General features: G+C 59.9%; 1 protein-coding gene across 1 annotated transcript in view; it reads left to right on the top strand.

Moving 5' to 3' along the window:
• Positions 1-13,288, top strand: part of HMCN2 (hemicentin 2) — a 128,630-nt gene that overhangs the window by 29,914 nt on the left and 85,428 nt on the right. The window contains 5 exon segments of the mRNA XM_045573639.1: positions 2,914-3,186; positions 4,596-4,737; positions 5,131-5,258; positions 6,270-6,383; positions 9,369-9,518. Of these exon segments, the coding sequence (XP_045429595.1) occupies positions 2,914-3,186; positions 4,596-4,737; positions 5,131-5,258; positions 6,270-6,383; positions 9,369-9,518 (807 nt within the window).

The following is a 13,288-nucleotide window of genomic DNA, read 5'->3' as shown; positions in this document are numbered from 1 at the left end:
GCATCTTGCAGTCCCGGCACCTGTGCCTCCATGTCCCCCGGGAGAGCACCATGCAGCGCAGGGAGGTTGGAAATGCCACCGGCCATCTTGAAAGGAGATTTGTTTTATTTACTTTGAATTTATATATATATAAATTTATATATATATATCTGATTTTTTACACAGAGGAAAAGAGAAGGATAGAAAGTTAGAACCATCGATGAGAGAGAAACATCAATCCGCTGCCTTCTGCACAGCCCCTACTGGGGATGTGCCTGCAACCAAGGTACATGCCCTTGACCAGAATCAAACCTGGGACCCTTCAGTCCACAGGCTGATGCTCTATTCACTGAGCCAAACCAGTCAGGGCTTGAATTATTTAAAAAAAAAAATTTTTTTTCATTGATTTCAGCGAAGGAGGGAGAGGGAGAGAGAGAGATGGAAACATCAATGTTGAGAGAATCATTGCTGGGCTGCCTCCTGCACGTCCCTCCCTGGGGAGCGAGCCCTTAACCTGGGCCTGTGCCGTTGACCGGAATTGAACCCGGGACCCTTCAGTCTGCAGGCCGATGCTCTTTGCACAGAACCAACCGGGCCAGGGCTGGCTTTCGTTTTTAAACAGTGGACCCCAGCTATCTGGAAGAGAAGGGAAGGAGCCAGACAGCATGGAGAGCTGGGCTTTCTGCATCCAAATCTTACACAGAGCGGTGCTTCCGGGAGGAAGACTGGGAGACAGGCCGGAGGGTACAGTGGCCTGGCTCCCACCCACAGCGCCCTCCCTCCGGGGCATGTTGACTCGCTTCCTTTCAGGCCTTTATCTGTGCGTGCATTTCAACGAAAATGGGAGAGTAGTGTTACAGAAAACCGAAGAACATTTATTATGCGCGGGTCCAGAGGAAAATGTATCTCAAATTCTGGGCCCCAACATGCAGGAATTCTCCCTATTTGTATGATACTACCCTCTTTGTCTCCCCAATATTTCCAGCCCCCTTTGCAAGTTCTTAAAGAGCCAGTGAGTCCTGGGGCCTTGAGACCTCCACCAGAGGCCTGCCTGGCGCCAGCACTGATGACCTTGTCTGGGGAAGGTTCGATCCACAGGAGCCAAATAGCAGGGTTGAAATTTCAAACAGCAGTTTTCATACAAGGTGGATGCTTCCATGCACAGACTTACAACAACCCGAGCTGTTACCCTCTGACAATGGCACGTGAGCACGTGTGCTCAGGGCGGGAAGGAACAGAAATGTGCTTTTTATAGATGACGATGAGTGAAGAGAAGCAGAACAGTATCGGGAAATGGGTCCACCAGTTACTGAGACTTTGCGGTGGCTACCGTTTCCCACATCTGCTTTCTCTCCTCTCGGCTACACCACTCAGGGCTTCCGACTTTCAAGGCCCTGTCACTGTCTAATGCACTGCAGCCAGCATCTACTGCTGGTCTCCCCCACAACACACAGGTGCCCCAATATGCCACGATCTGCATGCTGGCACATCTGGGTGCGTTGGCATAATCTATTGGTGTAGAACTACTTAAAGAGAAATTCATATCAGTTTTCATCTTGGAACCAATCAGTGGGTCTGAGCTGCCTGTCACTGCTTGAGCCAGTTCAGCGGAGACAGGTGGAATCATTAGGAGAGTTTATTCAGTCCTGCCAGCAGCAAGGCGAGCCGCAGGCCATCCGCAGAAGTCTGCCCCGCCCCCACCATAAGCCGGCTGCTTATGGGAAGAAGCACAGGGATGACCTGGGAAAGTAGCCAAATGGGCAGTTCACGGGTCATGGGGGCTGGAGATTGGCACAGGCCTGTGGGTGTGCAAAGGCTGGGGGTCTCCCAAGGGCGGGCGGCAACAAGATGGGTTTCTGCAACAAGATTGCTCGTCTTCCCACGATAACGGGCAGTTCCCGGATTGGGGGGGATGGGCTGCATCTCCGTGGAGCCCCCAGGTCCACGGTGAGCCCCCAGCCAGGTTGGAATGTGCTGCCTTCTTCTTCTTCTTCTTCTTCTTCTTCTTCTTCTTCTTCTTCTTTTTTTTTTTTAATATTTTTTAATTGATTTTCACAGAGAGGAAGAGAGAGGGATAGAGAGTTAGAAACATCGATGAGAGAGAATCATCGATCCGTTGCCTCTTGCACCCCCCCCCCCCCCACCTGGGGATGTTCCCGCAACCAAGGTACATGCCCTTGACCGAAATCGAACCTGGGACCCTTCAGTCCACAGGCTGACGCTCTATCCACTGAGCTAAACCGGTTTTGGCTGGAATGTGCCTTCTTGAACCAGAACAAAGCAGTCCCGGTTCACAGAGCTTGGTTAATAGTTCCTACACTCCTAGCTGGGCCCCGTGCTCTATGTCTGCCCCTGTCGGCTGCGGAGGTCTGAGGCTCCCCTTGCCCGGACGTCACGGTCGCTGGCACACGTGGCCGGTGTGGACCCCGCGCCCCCCCTGCAGGGGCCCAGGCCCACGCTGGGTGGCGGGCCTCTAATCTCGCCGCTTCTTGTGGCTTTTTCTTGGCGAGACAGCGGCTTGCTTTGCTCTCCCGTCTCCCGGGGCAGCGCCTTCTTCCTACGTTGGTGCAATAACAGCCCCGCGGTTTGCACGGAGCGTGGCTTTGTTCTCTTTCCCTCTTGAGGGTTATTTAAAACCCGAGCTTTATTCCCAGGGGTGCAAACATGGGCTCAAAGCGTGTGGGGAGCCGTGTAGCTTTTGTTAGACACGCGGCTGGCTGCGGGAGCAGAGCGCGCACACGCCACGCAGCCCTCGGTGGGTGCAGGATGGTGACAGGGGATGTGCCCTCTCTGGATGGCACCGCCCCGATGGTGGGCAGACGCCGGGGTCTCCCGAGGGCCCCGGTGCTGGGTCTGGCGTCGCGACACCGCGGGGCCAGCAGGCCGTGCTCCCCGATCAGCCCGTGCGAACCTCCCATGCTCCTGTCCTTGCAGACCCTCCGCCTCAGCTGGTCCCTGCGCCCAACGTGACCGTGTCCCCAGGGGAGACCGCCGTCCTGTCCTGCCGGGTCCTGGGGGACGCCCCCTACAACCTGACGTGGGTGCGGGACTGGCGAGTCCTGCCGGCCGCCCCGGGCAGGGTCAGGCAGCTGGACGACCTGTCCCTGGAGGTCAGCGCCACTGTCCCCAGCGACGGCGGGCGGTACCAGTGCATCGCCAGCAACGCCAACGGGGTCTCCAGAGCATCCACCTGGCTCCTGGTGCGAGGTGAGGCTCTGCCTGCGCGGCTGTCCTCCCAGGTCCACACACTACCCAGGGTTTACCCCCAAAGCCCATCCTTCCCTCCCTCTTCCCCCCTCCCTCCCTCCCTTCATCCCTCCATCCTTCCATCCTTCCATCCCTCCATCCATCCTTCCATCTCTCCATCCATCCCTCCATCCCTCCATCCATCCTTCCATCCCTTCATCCCTCCATCCTTCCACCCCTCCATCCCTCCATCCATCCATCCCTCCATCTCTCCATCCCTCCCTCCATCCCTCCATTCCTCCATCCTTCCATCCCTCCATCCATCCTTCCATCCATTCATCCCTTCATCTCTCCATCCCTCCCTCCCTCCATCCCTCCCTCCTTCCATCCATCCTTCCATCTCTCCATCCATCCCTCCATTCCTCCATCCTTCCATCCCTCCATCCATCCCTCCCTCCCTCCCTCCCTCCCTCCCTCCCTCCCTCCCTCCATCCATCCCTGTGCCCACACATGGCCTCTGGCAGGCAACCTCAACCCCTTCCCCTGTTTTCTGAACCTTCAGAGAAAGGAGTCTGAGCCTCATAGCCTCTGCCTAGTGGTGCTCACTCTTGGGAAGTCCATCCTCTTAGCCAACCTAAATCCCTGCTGCTGCAGCCAAGCCCATGCCGTTGTGTGCTGGCCTTTCCCAGAGCCATGAGCACCCCCTTGCCAATCCCCCCTCCCCCGCCCCCACATGCAGGCTGGGGATGGGGCACTGGAAACTGCTGAGGCCAGAGGGCAGGGCTGGGCAGCGCTGACCGGACAGGGCCGGAGGGGAAGGTCGGCAGAGCACTTGCCTGGGTCAGGCGGCCAGGGGTCAGGCAGCCGCCCCTGCGGAGCTGTTTCCCCGCGCGGGCAAGTGTCTTAACCAGGGTGCTCTCCGGTGCCAGCGCCCCTCGCGTGGCCCTGGGGGTGGAAGAGGATTCTGAGGCCACACCGGCCACCTGCACGGGAGGGGCGTGTCCCCACTTCTAGGCGAGTCTGTGTGTTTCCTGCGTTTGGGCCAGTCCTCGTGCAGGCCTGGGGTCACTCAGGGTCCCCGGCGGCAAGAGCCTTCCCAGTCCTGGCATCGGCCAGGCATCCCCCTCCGCCGCCCCGCGGTGCCCGGCTCAGAGGGGACCTCCAGGCAGCGCCCAGGGGGCATGGGAAAGCAGTCCCCGTGCGCCCCGGGCACGTGCCTGGCTGGCTGCCCGCTCAGCCCTAGTCCCCAGGGAGGCCACTCTGGGGATCCAGGGCCTTCGCCTCCTGTGTCTCTGCTGACGGCGGCTGTAGCCAGGGCCGGGGCCGGGGCCGGGGCCAGGGCCGTGAGGGGGCAGGGGTCCGGGGCTGGGGGCCAGGTCAGCCTGGCTGCTCTGACAGCCTCGGTCCTGCCTGCCCGCTCTGAACCCCAGAGGCCCCGAAGGTCCGCATCCACAGCCGGTCCCAGCGCCTCTCCCAGGGCGTGGAGGTGAGGGTCAGCTGCTCGGCCTCTGGGCTCCCTGCCCCCCACATCTCCTGGAGCCGGGACGGTCACACCCTGCGAGAGGACAGCAGGTGAGGGCCCAGGGCCCGGGGCTGTGGGACTGGGAACCGGGGGACCAGGACCCTGAGGGACCTGTCCCAGCCTCAGCCCTCTTAGCCCTAAGTGGGGAGCAGCATTGTCCTGCCGTCCTCCTGGGCTCACCCGAGGCTCAGGAGCCAGGCACTTGGGAAACCTGACCTGTGCTTGGATCCTGCCTCTGCCCGTCAGGCTGTGTGACCTTGGGCAGATCACCCAACCTCTCTGAGCCTCATGAATGAAAACAAACCATGCGTGCGAAGCGCTGAGCGCACAGCTCGGCAGGGCGGTGCGGGGGGAGGGTCCCTGGCGACGCTAGTGAATTTGTTATTGACGATGACCGGAGGGACCCAACCTGATCAGCCCCTTGCTGTTGACCGCGACTCCAGAATCCACGTGGATGGCCAGGGAACCCTCATCATTCAGGGACTGGCCCCAGAGGATGCTGGGAATTACAGCTGCCAGGCTGCTAACGAGGTTGGCAGCGACGAGGAGACCGTCACCCTCTACCACACAGGTACTTGGGCCACGGGCATCTGGGGGAGGGACCTCCCTCCCTCCCTTCTTCCCTCCCTGCCTCCCCCCCTCCCTCCCTTCCTCCCTTCCTGCCTCTCTCCCTCCCTCTCTCTCTCTCTTCTTCCCTCCCTCCTCCCTCCCTCCCCCCTGCCTCTGCCCGTCAGGCTGTGTGACCTTGGGCAGATCACCTAACCCTCCCTCCCTCCCTCCCTCCCTCCCTCCTCCGTTCTCCCTCCTCCCTCCTCCCTCCCTCCCTCCTCCGGTCTCCCCCCTCCCTCCCTTCCTCCCTCCCTCCCACCTCCCTCTCTCCTTCTTCCTCCCCTTCTTCCTCCCTCCCTCCCTCCCTCCTCCGTTCTCCCTCCTCCCTCCTCCCTCCGCCCCCCCCTCCCTCCCATCCACAAATGCTTATTGAGCAGCTGCTACGTGCCAGGCAGTGGGGACACAGCGGTGACACAGGCCCCTGTCTGGTGGGGAGGCACAAAACAGACACGGAAGGCACTTTGGGTGGGAGGGTGCGTAGAGCAGGGTGGGGTGAGCGATGGGTGACGGGCAGGAGGGGGTGCGGTGCGGGGAGCCTGTCACACACAGGATCCGCTGGGGCCTCCGTGAGGGGCGGGATGGGGCAGGATTGCAGGCAGAGGGCCCGGAGGGGGAGGGCCCTGAGGCCAGAAGGGGTCCTGGGTGCTCCAGGGGCCGCCCGGAGGCTGGCGTGGGGCGAGGGCTGGGGGGCGCGGGGCCGGGAGCAGCTGGCATCCCACAGAGGCGTTTGTAAGGTTTGGCAGGTCCGGTGAGGACGAGAGGGGTCGGTCCAGGGGTGAGTGGCTTTAGGTGCAGGCCCTGGGTGGGATACATTTCCCGGGTTCCTGTCCCGAGGCGGGGGGATGGGGGTGAGGCGGGGGGATGGGGAGGAGGCAGCGTGCCCGCACCCCCTCTGTCCCCTCCCACCGCAGGCTGTGGAAGCCACATTCCCAGTCTAGGGAGCTGGCACCAAATCTCCCCTCTGCCCCCCCAGACCCGCCCTCGGTCTCCGCCGTCCAGGCCGTGGTGCTCGCCGCCGTGGGCCAGGAGGCCGTGCTGGCGTGCGAGGCGTCCGGGGCTCCACCGCCCCGGCTCATCTGGTATCGAGGTACGTGGGGTGGGGAGAGGGCCTGGGGGAACAGCCGCTGGGGTGTCTGGGGAGAAACGGCCCGTTCAGCAGCCCTCACCCCCCGCCCCCAGTCCACGAGGCAGGGCCGTCAGGAGTCAGGGGCCGGTCTGGTTCCGGCTCCCGGGGCGCCGTGGGCGAGGGCCGTGGCGTCTCTGAGTGGCTCCGTGCGTGGGAGACGAGGGAACCCCAGATGGTGGTGAGCCCGAGATGAGTCCACACAAGCCGAGTGTCCGGGACGGGCCCGGTGCCTGTCTGCGCTCGGCGCTCCTGGAGGCGGCGGGCAGTGCGGGGCTGCCCGGAGACGGAGGAGGAGCCACGGCTGTTCCTGGCTCTTGGGGTTCACGGTGTGGAGTGTGTCCTCGGTGCTGGACACCCCGCTGGCGGTTGGCTTGGCAGGAGCTGTTCCTCGCACCCACCCGCGGGGGGAGGGGGGCTGCTGCCTCAGACCCTGGGCTCCTTCTCCAGGCCCAGCCTGAGCCCCCGCGGCGCCCCCACCTGGACACACCCATCCTCTGCAGCCCTGTCTGCCGCCTGGGCCTTCAGAAAGGCAGGCGCTAACTCAGACTGCCCATGGGTGCGGGAGCTGCTCTGAGCATCCGCCCCGGGCACCAGCCGGGGGTGGCAGGGGCCTCCGGACCCCTGACTCAGGGCCCGCATCCCTGTGCGTTCCCGCTGAGAGCCCTCCCGCCCCGCCCTGGAGCCTCTGTAAAAGGTGCTGTTTACCCTTAAAAAGGAATGGAGTCCCCGTGTGTGACCGTGTGAGCGTATTTAACCCCACGGAAGTGTACACATAACCGTGGTGAAGATGGCGAATTTTACGTTCTGTGTTTTTTTGCCACAGCCTTTTTAATTTGTGAAAAAGAATCAGAAAAAGACAAAGAGGAAAGAATGAAATTCTGATACAACACGGATGACCTTGAAAACATCATGCTCAGTGAAATAAGCCAGGCACGGGAAGCACATATTACTCAGTGTTTCCCAAACTTCTCTCACGATGAGGATCACCTGGTGGAGCTGTTAAACTACAGATTCTTGAATCCCCACTGAGAAGCGCTCAACTAGAATTTTGGGAAACATATAGGAAAAATCTAAGCTTAGAGCACTAGTTAAGTATACAATTTTACCTATTTGTTCCCCAAAATTCTAGTTTAGCGCTTCTCAGTGGGGACTCAGGAATCTGTAGTTTAACAGCTCCACCAGGTGATCCTCATCGTGAGAGAAATTTGGGAAACACTGTGTTACCTGATTGCACTGACACAGGTCCCGAGAGCATGCTCACCCGTAGGGACGGGAAGTAGCCTGGTGGCCGCGGGGGCGGGAGGTGAGCCGGGATTCATCCAGTGGGCACAGTTTCCGCTGGGGAAGCTGAGGGAGCTCTGAGGGGGGATGCGGTGATGGGAGCACGGCGCTGGGAATGCACTTCATGCCACGGATTGGGCACTGAACCCATGTCCCACGTGGTTCAGGGTTCAAGCTCTGGAGAAGGGCCGAGTGCAAATGACAGAGATGAGACAAGAAACAATCATTTGGAAATTGGGGGTCCAGGCAGGAGTCCAAGGCAAGAGGAAGGACTCCGCTTGGGCTCAGGCCTCGCCATCCTTTTATTCAGTTTGGGATCCACCTATAGCCCTTAGGCAGGCAATTCCAGTAACAGGCAGACTATCTTATCAGTAAGGATTTACGGGGCTGTCCGGTCGGGAAGTAGCTTCAGCTGCCGTGGTCTTGAGCTCTGAGTTTTGCCAGGGCTCCATGCTCAGCGGCATTCCGGGCTCCTGGTCCACACCTCTCTGCTGGTGAGACCATGGGCAGCTTCCAACACAAGCTTACAAAAACGTGTGTGATGTATGTTTTACCACAAATGAAAGATTGCACGTTAAAAGGGGATCAGAATCAGGGAGTCTGTCAGCCAGCAGCCCAGAGGAGAAATAATGGGGCCTCCGGGTGGATGTCCGGGGTCGGCCTCAGAGAGGCAGGCATGGGGCTGTGTGATCATCCCGGGGTGACCAGGCCCCTCCCAGAGCCGGTCCCGGGGCAGAGGGTGGGGACCCAGCAGGGAGGCCCAGGCGTGTTTGGGTGGAGAGCCTGTTACGGAGGGAGACTGACGGGCCTCACTCCGGCTCAGCGGGGGCTCAGGGGCCAGGCTGAGTGGTGCTGACTTTAAAGGTGTGATTTGGTAAAAGACACAGAAATAGTTCACCATCTTCACCGTGGTTAGGTGTAGTTCAGTGGCATTAGGGTAAGGTGACCAGATTTTAACATTGGTAAAGCGGGACACCATTGAGGGGGGGGAGGGTTCTTGATTAAAAATTTGGTCTCTATGGAGCAACAAAATTTTCATAGAACGCAAAAATAGTAATGTAATATATATATTTTTAAATTTCAACGTAAGTAAAATTTACAAATATAATAAATAAAATCATCTATAGTATTATTTTATTCTTTGGCATATTTCTTATTTGAGTGAATTCTAACAACTGATCAACAATGCGAACTTTGATAAGCAGTTCTCGATAATCAGTTCTCAACAATTATTTGTTATTACTAAAGTTTTGCATTATAAAATTATAAAAAATAATATAAAACTCATATCCTGGCTACATAGCCATGTGGCCGCCGGAAAACCGTATATTCCCTTCCCGTTCTCCCGCCGTTCCCTAGCTTGTCGTGCATTCTTTCCAAAAATCGGGACTTTTTTAAAACTCCGCGGGACAAATTATTAAAAATCAGGACTGTCCCGCCAAAAGCGGGACGTCTGGTCACCTTACGTTAGGGACATTGCCACCATCATCCACCAACCTACAACCGCCTCCTCCCTGTCACCGAACTCTTTTCCTCTGGCAAAACCCACACTGTTCCCAGACTTTCGGGGGAACCTCCCCCGCCTGCCCCGGCCGCGGCCTGTGCGGGGCAGGAGAGGCTGGGGTGCGGCCAGGCGTGCCTGATGTGTTCTCCTCTCGGGTCCAGAGGGCCTCGAGATGATCCTGGGCGCCGAGGACTCCGGCTCCCGCACGCTGCGGATCCCGGTGGCGCGGGAGAGGGATGCCGGCCTCTACACCTGCCGAGCCGTCAGCGAGCTGGGCGCCGCCTCTGCGGAGATCCGGCTGGAGGTTGGACGTGAGTGTTGGCCTGACCCCGCCTGTTCCCCCCTCACCCCCTCCACTGAGCTGGGAGGAGAGAACCCCTCCCGGTAGCCGGCCAGTGCGGAGTCTGCGTCATGTGGGTCCCGGACACCTGGGGACGAGGGGGGTCCGAGGGAGATGGTGTATGCATGACCTCTTTGTTCCCCTTTTATTTTTATGAATTGATTTCAGAGAGGAAGGGAGAGAGATAGAAAAATTAGTCATGAGAGAGAATCATTGATCAGCTGCCTCCTGCACGCCCCCTACTGGGCATGCACCTAGGCATGTACCCTTGACCGGAATCGAACCCGGGATCTCTCAGTCCTCAGGCTGACGCTCTCTCCACGGAACCAAACCGGCCAGGGCTCTTTTGTTCCTTTTTATGAAGTTTATTGGGCGACACGGGTTTTAGGTGCAGTTCCAGAACACGTCGTCTGTACACGGTGCTGTGTGTTCACCACCCCAAGCCAAGTCCCCGTCCATCACCATGTGCCCCCCACGCCCTCCCTGCTGTATGACCTCTCCCCGGGCCCCATTGCCCCCAAACTTTGAGGCTTAACATAATGAACATGTTTTCCCTCTTCGTTCTGGAGGCTCAGGTTCTGGCTCGCTCACGTGGCTGCTGGGGGGAAGCCTCAGGACCTAACCACGTGGGCTTCTGCAGCTTCTCGGGACATGGCTCTCCCAGGAGTAAGGAGATGAGAGAGAGAGGGAGAAAAAGAGAGAGAGCGAGCATACCCCTTTCTTTTAAAAAAAAATATGTTTTTGTTGATGGTTGAGAGAGATGGAGTTAGAGGGAGACAGGAATATTGATGAGAGAAGCATCAACATCAGTCAGCTGCCTCTTGCACGCCCCCTACTGGGGATTGAGTCCACAACTCCAGCATGTGCCCTGACCGGGAATGGAACTGGTGACCTCTCGGCGCATGGTCAATGCTCAACCACTGAGCCACACTGGCGCTGGGCCAAACTACTTCTTTACTGGGTGGCTGTGAGGGCTCAGTGACATCAGGCACACATGTGGGCCCACCGTGACTGCTTATTAAACGAGGGACGATTGTAGAGGGCCGCCTGGGAAGGCACACGGGCATTTCTTTAAATTGTCAGCTGAGTTCAAGATGATTGGCAGAGCCGCATCTTGGATACACATTTCCAAGATGGCGGAGAGTGTAATCAGCTTGGCCTTCATATCAGCCCAGGTGTGGGTCTAGATATGTAAATCCAGTCAAGCGCCAGGAATGCTAGGGCCTACTTTAGAATGCAAATGAGCTCCTTTGATCCTAAGTTTGGGTGTTACTTCCTGGTATTTGGGGTATAAAATAAATGCGATGTATGGGTTGAGTCATCCTTGCCTCTCCATCAGAGAGAATGGCGTCCCACCTGGCTCCCAGCTTTGCTTCTTTCTTTCTATCTGGTCTCTTTCTTTCTATTATTTCTCAATCCCTGGCCGGCTCCACTTAGAACCGGTTCGTTCATCTCTCTTTCCGTGCTGAGGCTCAGGCTCCCCGTCTGAGGTCTCTCTGAGATGTTGTGTGAGGGAGAGGGAAGAAAGGCCAGCTCAGGGCCACCGTCTTATTCTGGGTGGGTAGCGAGGCTGTTCCAGGGTGGCTGCACTGGGCATTCCTGCGGGCATCGTCCTTTGCCCTCTGTCTGATTTCTTTTCAGCAGAGCCTTTTTCTGTGGGGTCCAGGCTGACATGCGGCCCGGGCCGTTGGGGCCGCCTCCCCATGTCGGAGAGGCAGGCAGCTGGCATCCTCACGGCCGGCTGGGGCACTGTGCCACTTGGCCTATGGCCTTTAGGTCAGGGCAGTGGTGGACGGTGGCCCAGCTCCTGTGCGGCGCTTGGGCTGGCGGCCGTGGTGGGAAATTGAAATCCCGCCCATCTGGGTGGCAGCTGTGGCCAGCCTTCCCGGCCGGGCTGGCGGAGGCACCCCCCGCCAAAACAGGTGGGTGCCGTGCCCACCTCCTGCCGGGGAACCTCCTGGTGGCGCCGGGCGCTGAGGAGGGCAGCCTCCCGCTGTGGACCAGCGGCAGCCGCTGGCATCAGCTGGGACCTGGCCTGCAGCCATCCGCTTCTGTGCTTATTGGGCCAAATGGGTTACCTCTCCAGCCCTGCTTTCCTCGTCTGTGAAATGGGACAATAGCAGCAGACCTCGCTCATGGGTCCTTGGGAGATGGGACGAGATGACGTGTTTTGCTCAGGGCTTGCGTGGGTAATGTTTGGTACACGTGCAATAGGCCAGGGGGGCTGACGGGGGCCCATTGAGGCAGAGGGGGGTACACTGGTGTGTGCCATGGCTGGGGACTGACCCTGGGGCGGGCACCCCTCCCCAAGGTCAGTGCCTTTTCTGTGACTTGAAAGACCTGCTTGGAGGTGAGTTATGTTCGCCGGCTCATCTCTCTCTAAATGGATGAGTACCCACCCCTCTCTCTGGCCTCTCCTCTCAGTCCCTGCTTCTTAGTCCCGCCTCCTGTGGGGTCCACCTTGCCCATCGCATCGTCTTCGGGCCTGAGACCTCTCCCTCCTCCTGGTCAGACCGAGTCAAGGCTGACTACACTCCTGCCCAGGGCTCCAGGCCATGGGATGGGGAGGGGGTGGCCGAGGAGATGGGGTGGCTACAGGGTCTCAAAGGATGGGAAAGCCCCGAACCTTACGGTATTCCACCAGGGTAAAAATAGACTGACCCTGCTACAGTGGGGAAACTGAGGCCCAGAGTGGTGAAGGGTCCCCCGGGGTGTGGGCCTGCAGGCTGGTGCCCCTGGCCTGGGGATCGAGCGGGAGGAGGGCAGCGAGTGCCTCTAGAGTTACTTCTTGGTGGCTGTTGGCATCCACGGGGCCTTTCCCCCGGGAAATCCCCACAGCTGGGTCCCGTCAGCGGCGCCCTCCGCGGCTCTGAGGTGAGAGGCCGGGAGGGGGAGGCGGAGGGGGTGGGAGGCCCCGCAGGAGGTGCGGGCAGCCCTCCAGGTGGCGGGCCCTCCTGTCCTGCCCCCTCCTGGGCCGGTGGCGGGGTCCCTCCGTGGGGCCCTGCTCTCTCCTGGCCGCTCCGGGTCACCACACAGACCTCCCCACACGCACTGCAGCCTCCCCCGCCGCCTGTCCCCGGGGCCCTGCCACTGCCGCCACGTCCTGCCGTCTCTGAGCATCCGAAGCTCCTGCCCGAACCCTGCCCGAGGCCAACGTGAAGGGAGATGGTGGGGGGCCACTCCCTGTCCCCCCGGGTTGTGCAGAGGGTCCCCTGGGCGCAGTGAGGAGGGCACTGGGAGCCTGAGAGCCGATGGCTGAGCTCACGCACGAGGCCCCGGGAGGAAGGCTGGGCAGCAGCCTGGCCCTCACCCCCACCCCCTCCCGCCCCCTGTGCTGCAGGACTCAGGGCCACACCCCCCCCCCCCCTTCTGGCCAGTGAGGCCCAGGGGACCTTCGGCTCTGGCATCCGAAGATTCTGGGGGCCGCCTTTTGGGGGCTCCAGGTGAGGGTGGGGGGCAGCTTCCGAGGAGGGTGAGTCACAGTGTTGCGGGCAGGGTCTGAGTCTGGGATTGGCTGCGCTGGATTCACCCCGAGAGGGGACGTGGGAGCCGGTGCGGCTCTGGCCGGGGCCTCGGCCACGTTGTCCCCGAGCGCATGGGGGAGGCAGGGGTGTCTGAGAGCCTGGCCTCCGCAGCAGCCCGACCTGGGCTCTGCCACTGACGTGACGTCGTGCTCTTGGGCGGGTTCTGCCACTGACGTGACGTCGTGCTCTTGGGCGGGTTCTCTCAGCTCCCTGGCCC

This window comes from Pipistrellus kuhlii, unplaced genomic scaffold (genome assembly GCF_014108245.1).
Source record: "Pipistrellus kuhlii isolate mPipKuh1 unplaced genomic scaffold, mPipKuh1.p scaffold_m20_p_53, whole genome shotgun sequence".
NCBI lineage: Eukaryota > Metazoa > Chordata > Mammalia > Chiroptera > Vespertilionidae > Pipistrellus > Pipistrellus kuhlii.
Note: the sequence above shows the minus strand (reverse complement) of the source record. Positions and strands in the feature narration are given on the sequence as shown.